At 36.0% G+C, this 5,809-nt stretch overlaps 1 protein-coding gene across 1 annotated transcript; it reads right to left on the bottom strand.

Annotated features, from left to right (window-relative positions):
- Window positions 1-2,191: 2,191 nt before the first annotated feature.
- On the bottom strand, window positions 2,192-5,596 carry LOC133188763 (serine-rich adhesin for platelets-like). The gene is made up of 2 exons (XM_061324250.1): window positions 2,893-5,596; window positions 2,192-2,580 (listed from the first exon to the last, which is right to left on the bottom strand). The coding sequence occupies exons 1-2, from the start codon at window positions 5,594-5,596 to the stop codon at window positions 2,192-2,194; spliced, it is 3,093 nt and encodes a 1,030-aa protein (XP_061180234.1).
- Between the last annotated feature and the right edge of the window lie 213 nt (window positions 5,597-5,809).

Here is a 5,809-nt window from a genome sequence, read left to right as displayed (position 1 = left end):
CATCTTGGCGTTTTCCGCATGAACACGAAGGATTAATAATAATATTTCATTTATATAAGTCATAGTTTAGTATACATTTATAATGTCTTAATTAGCTTATTATGAATGATATTGGTATATCGCTTTCCATAAGAAAAGTATGATGGTGGATTTTTAAGTTTTCCTACCAAGTTTTTTTTCGGAATGAATTAATTGAGATGGCTTCCCTAACCTCTATTTTTAGTAAATTCCATTGTTTTATAGCATCGGGTACGAAGGAATTCCGAAATAATTCTAATCTGCATCAAGGAACAACATAGTCTTCTTTATTACGAGTATTGTATGTTAATACATGTTTGCGTTTATTGGAGACAATATTGTGCAAATATTCAGATACTCTTCCCGTGTGAATTTTGAACATAGTTATCATTTTTGCAATATATAGCCTGGCTTTTAATGTTTCCCATCCAGTTTCAGAATATAGTGCTTCTCTAGAAACAAAAACAGGAAGTCCTGTTACAATTCTAGCTGCAGTTAGTTGTACTTTTTCAAGCTTTTCAGAATCTTGTTTAGAGCAGCCATCCCAAACAATGGAAGCATATTCAAGCATAGGTCTAATAAATGTAATATACAATTTTGATAGGTTTTTCCTACCGATTTTGAACTTAAGCTTTTTTAAAAGGCCAAGTTTTTTTATAGGCACTGCTTACTACACCATCAATATATTCAGACCAACGAAGGTTTTGTGAGAATAATAAACCCAGATGACGATGAACTGGAACACACTCCAGTCTGTCACCTTTAAAAAATAACTTGGCATAATAGAAATGTCTTTCTTACTGAAAAATACAGCCTTTGTTTTGGATGGATTAAATCTAAGTAGCCAGTTATTTGACCATAGTTCCAAAATATGTAAATCATGATTCAATTTGTATTCAATATCTAATACATTGTATGATGATCGTTGAAGTGAATTGTCATCAGCAAACAATCTACACATTGAGAGCATATTTTCAGCAACATCACACAAATAACGTTTTAAAATTGTGGAGAGGTGACCCAGAGATACATTATTAAATGGTTTGAAAAACGTGTTTAAAAATGAAATATTTTGTGCTAAATGACCCATTTAGCAATATTGCATGACATTAGTTAATTAGCAAATCAAGACACAATATCGGGAAAGTATTTCCCTATCCCATTTTACCCGAAATAACCCGAAAGATCAATAGAATGATAAAATATTACGTGGCGGATCAATGAAATATTGATTTTTAAAGTGCGCCCATATTCCCTCCAAATGCCAATCGTTCTTTGTTGAATTTTCCAAACTGATCTATAAAATCCATGTTCATCATACAGCTTTCGAAATCACATAAATAATCTTAAGTTTTGCTATTAAAGAAAAAAAGTAATAGCTAAATTTAAAACTATTTTATTTATTAAATCGTATAATTATAATTGGCATCTAAAAAAGAAAAGATCCCACTCATAAAACATGTAATTTCAAAATTTGTACCAATACCAAAAAGGTATATCTATGGAATTTAGAGTCACAGTTGGAAACACTGTTAATCATTATTAACTTTAGTATCTTCTGCAAACAGTTTTTTTTTTTTTTTAAATTCATAATATACGGTAACAGTCGACATAATATATTTCCCGACTAAACGATTGCTACAATTATGATTCAAGTTTTTAGAATTTATATCCTACTTGGAGGAACATGATCATTTTGTGTGATATATCTAATTCCTCAAGAAAAAGGTATCATCCCTTCCAGTTCACTCTTGTTTAAATCAGTACGGGTTTCAGCATGAACGAAATATACCTAAACGTACATGTAGCTACCATTTTGCAGGAATCAGCAGGCCGATTAATACGCTCATCATTTGAGGAAATCTGCAATAATGTCGCAACACAAAACTGCTTGATCCGTGTATTGTTCTTTCTCATATTTCATTCACATTTCATCAGTCACATACTGTACTATTTATCAATTTAATTAGAATTTTGTTATCTAGAGTAGATATACCTGTTAAATGAAAGTCAATATGCCGAATACTACATGTATGGTTAAGTTAAATCTTAACCTTGATGTGAATTCTAGATTCATTTTTATAAATCTATCACTCAGATATTTCAAGGCTTCTCGGCAGATATCCAGATTCATCTGGGTTTTTTTCCAGTTAATGAGAATATAAATACATTTTTATGCTGGAGAATCAATCATATCATGTTGCTGAATTCCAGCATTGTGTTTAGGGGCATCTTTGGGCCCTCTATCAGAGCCCATACATCTTCTGTTCTTCTTTCCAGCTTTCTTATTTGGACCGTATTTAATATGACGAATCATAATTGGGATGTCGCTGATCACGAGGATTCCGATGAGAAATGTGATGATGAGTGGTCCAAATATCATTCCCACTGATACGGCGGAAGGGCTTTTATCATAAAAAGATATGCGTTGGCGAAGACGTTGATTTAATATACTTTTATTGACTTTCAACTCCTTTTTCATTTTTTCAATTTTATCTTTGAGCACTTTCTTGTTTGTAATGATGACTTGATTTTTCATGCGCTCGCATGGACAGAAACAACCTTGAAGTAAAGCATTGCAATTAAAAAACATATTGCAAATTGAAAAAAAAAAGATCGATAAACGTTTCATTTTTGTGCAAGTTTCAGAAGTTCTTACTATAATTCTTTTTTAATCTTTATTAAAGTTGCTGACATATCCTACTCATTTTTACATAAAAGTACGACGTTTTACCATAAAATAATTATGTTAAATGCATTTTTGAATAAAATGGTGCAAATAGTGTTACATACACTAGCTGTACGATTTTTAAAATTACTGATAGTAAAAGAGCATTGAACACTTAAAAAGCATTAACATTTAAGAAAGACTACCTTGCCTCACAGAGGAAGCTGTATTTGATACTGCAGATGTAGCTGTTGATACATGTACCATAGAGCTGTGGCTTGATTTATCTATAGTTGTTGGTGTAGATGTTGATAGGGACGATGACACCGATGTAGAGCTGTCGGTTGATGACGATTTATATGTAGTAATTGGCGTAGATGCAGACAAAGACGATGATACCGATGTGGAGCTGTCGGTTGATGATAATTTATGTGTAGTATGTGGTGAAGATGTTGACAACGACGATGATACCGATGTGGAGCTGTCGGTTAATGACCATATATCTGTAGTTGTCGCAGATATTGGCAAGGACGATGATATTGATTTGGATCTGCCGGAAAATGAAAATTCCTCTGTAGTTGTTGGCGTAGATGTAAACAAGGACGATGGCACTGATGTGGAGCTGTCGGTTGATGACAATTTATCTGTAGTTGTTGGTGTAGATGTTGGCATGGGCGATGATATCTTTGTAGAGCTGTCGGTTGATGACAATTTATCGGTAATTGTTGGATTATATCTTATCATGGACGATGATACCATAGTTGTTGGCGTAGATGTAGACAAGAACGATGACACAGATGTGCATCTCTCGGTTGATGACGATTTATCTGCAGTTGTTTGCGAAGATATTAGCAATGACGATGAAACCAATGTGTAGCTGTCGGAAGATGAAAATTTCTCTGTAGTTGTTGGCGTAGATGTAGAAGAGGACGATGATGCCGATGTAGAGCTGTCGGTTGATGACGATTTATCTGCAGTTGTTGGTATAGATGTTGACATGGACCATGATACTGATGTGGAGCTGTCGGTTAATGACGATTTATCTGTTGTTGTTGTCGCAAATATTGGCAAGGACGATGATATTGATATGGAGCTGTCGGTAGATGAATATTTATCTGTTGTTGTTGGTATAGATGTTGGTATGAACGATGATGATAAAGATTTGGAACTGTCGGTTGATGAAGACTTATCTGTAGTTGAAAGTGTTGATATTGGCAAGGAAGATGATACCGATGTGTAGATGTCGGTTGATGACGACTCATCTGTAGGTTGTGGTGTAAATATAGACAAGGACGATGGTACCGATGTGGAGCTTGTGGTTGTTGACAATTTATCTGTATTTGTTGGTGTAGATGTTTGCAAGGACAATGATACCGAGGGGGATCTGTCGGTTGATGACGATTTATTTGTAGTTGTTGGAGTAGATGTAGACAAGGACGATGTTACCGATGTGGAAATCTTGGTTGATGACAATTTATCTGTAGTTGTTGGATGATATCTTGGCATGGACGATGATACCGTAATTGTTGGCGTAGATGTAGACAAGAACAATGACACAGATGTGGAGCTCTCGGTTGATGACGATCTGTCTGTAGTTGTTAGCGTAGATGTAGACAAGGACGATGATACCGATGTGGAGCTTTTGGTTGATAAAAATTTATCTGTAGTTGTTGATGTAAATGTTGGCATAGACGATGATATCGATGTGGAGCTGTCGGTTGATGACAATTTATCTGTAATTGTTGGATTATATCTTAGCATGGACGATGATACCGTAGTTGTTGGCGTAGATTTAGACAAGAACGATGATACAGATGTGGAGCTCTCGGTTGATGACGATTTATCTGCAGCTGTTGGCGTAGATATTGGCAAGGACGATGAATCCAATATGTAGCTGTCGGTTGATGAAGATTTCTCTGTAGTTGTTGGCGTAGATGTTAGCAAGGAGGATGATACCGATGAGGATCTATCGGTTGATGACGTTTTAGCTGTGGTTGTTGGCGTAGATGTCGACAAGGATGACGATACCGATGTAAAGCTGTCGGATGATGACAATTTATCTGTTTCTGTTGTAGATGTTGGCAAAGACGATGATACCGATATGGAACTGTCGGTTGATGACGATTTATCTGTAGTTTTTGGTGTAGATATTGGCAAGGACGATGAAACCAATGTGTAGCTGTCGGTTAATGACAATTTATCTGTAGTTGTTGGTGTAGACGTTGGCTTGGACGATGATACCAATATGGAGCTGTCGGTTGATGGCGATTTATCTTTAGTTGATGATGTAGATGTTTGCATGAACGATGATAAAGATATGGAGCTGTCGGTTGATGAAGACTTATCTCTATTTGAAAGTGTTGACAAAGAAGATGATACCGATGTGTAGATGTCGGTTGATGATGACTCATCTGTAGGTTGTGGTGTAGATGTAGACAAGGACGACGATACCGATGTGGAGCTTGTGGTTGTTGACAATTTATCTGTATTTGTTGGTGTAGATGTTTGCAAAGACGATGATACCGAGGGGGATCTGTCGGTTGATGACGCTTTATCTGTAGTTGTTAGAGTAGAAGTAGACAAGGACGATGATACCGATGTGGAGCTTTTAGTTGATAAAAATGTATCTGTAGTTGTTGGTGTAAATGTTGGCATAGACGATGATATCGATGTGGAGCTGTCGGTTGATGACAATTTATCTGTAATTATTGGATTATATCTTGGCATGGACGATGATGCCGTAGTTGTTGGCGTTGATGTAGACAAGAACGATGACACAGATGTGGAGCTCTCGGTTGGTGACGATTTATCAGCAGTGGTTGGCGTAGATATTGACAAGGACGATGAAACCAATGTGTAGCTGTCGGTTAATGACAATTTATCTGTAGTTGTTGGTGTAGATGTTGGCATGAACGATGATAAAGATTTGGAGCTGTCAGTTGATGAAGACTTATCTGTAGTTGAAAGTGATGATATTGACAAGGAAGATGATACCGATGTGTAGATGTCCGCATGTGAGTTAAGGCTGGGTATAGGCGTTTCTATGCAAATGAGCTAATAAAAACGCATAAGAGGTATACTTATTATTCAGAGAAAATTTGATTTATTTTCTTATGCATACTT

This window comes from Saccostrea echinata, unplaced genomic scaffold (assembly GCF_033153115.1).
Source record: "Saccostrea echinata isolate AGI-Se365-2 ecotype Australia unplaced genomic scaffold, CSIRO_AGI_Sech_v1 ptg000016l, whole genome shotgun sequence".
Lineage (NCBI taxonomy): Eukaryota > Metazoa > Mollusca > Bivalvia > Ostreida > Ostreidae > Saccostrea > Saccostrea echinata.
This window is presented reverse-complemented; position numbering and strand designations above follow the sequence as displayed.

Excerpts from the sequence above, each read along its gene's own strand:
- LOC133188763 (XM_061324250.1), bottom strand. The coding sequence starts at position 5,596 with ATGCCAACATCTACACCAACAACTACAGATAAATTGTCATTAACCGAC. Across the intron at positions 2,581-2,892 it reads AGCTTCCTCTGTGAGGCAAG|GTTGTTTCTGTCCATGCGAG; the intron begins GTAGTCTTTCTT and ends CTTTACTTCAAG.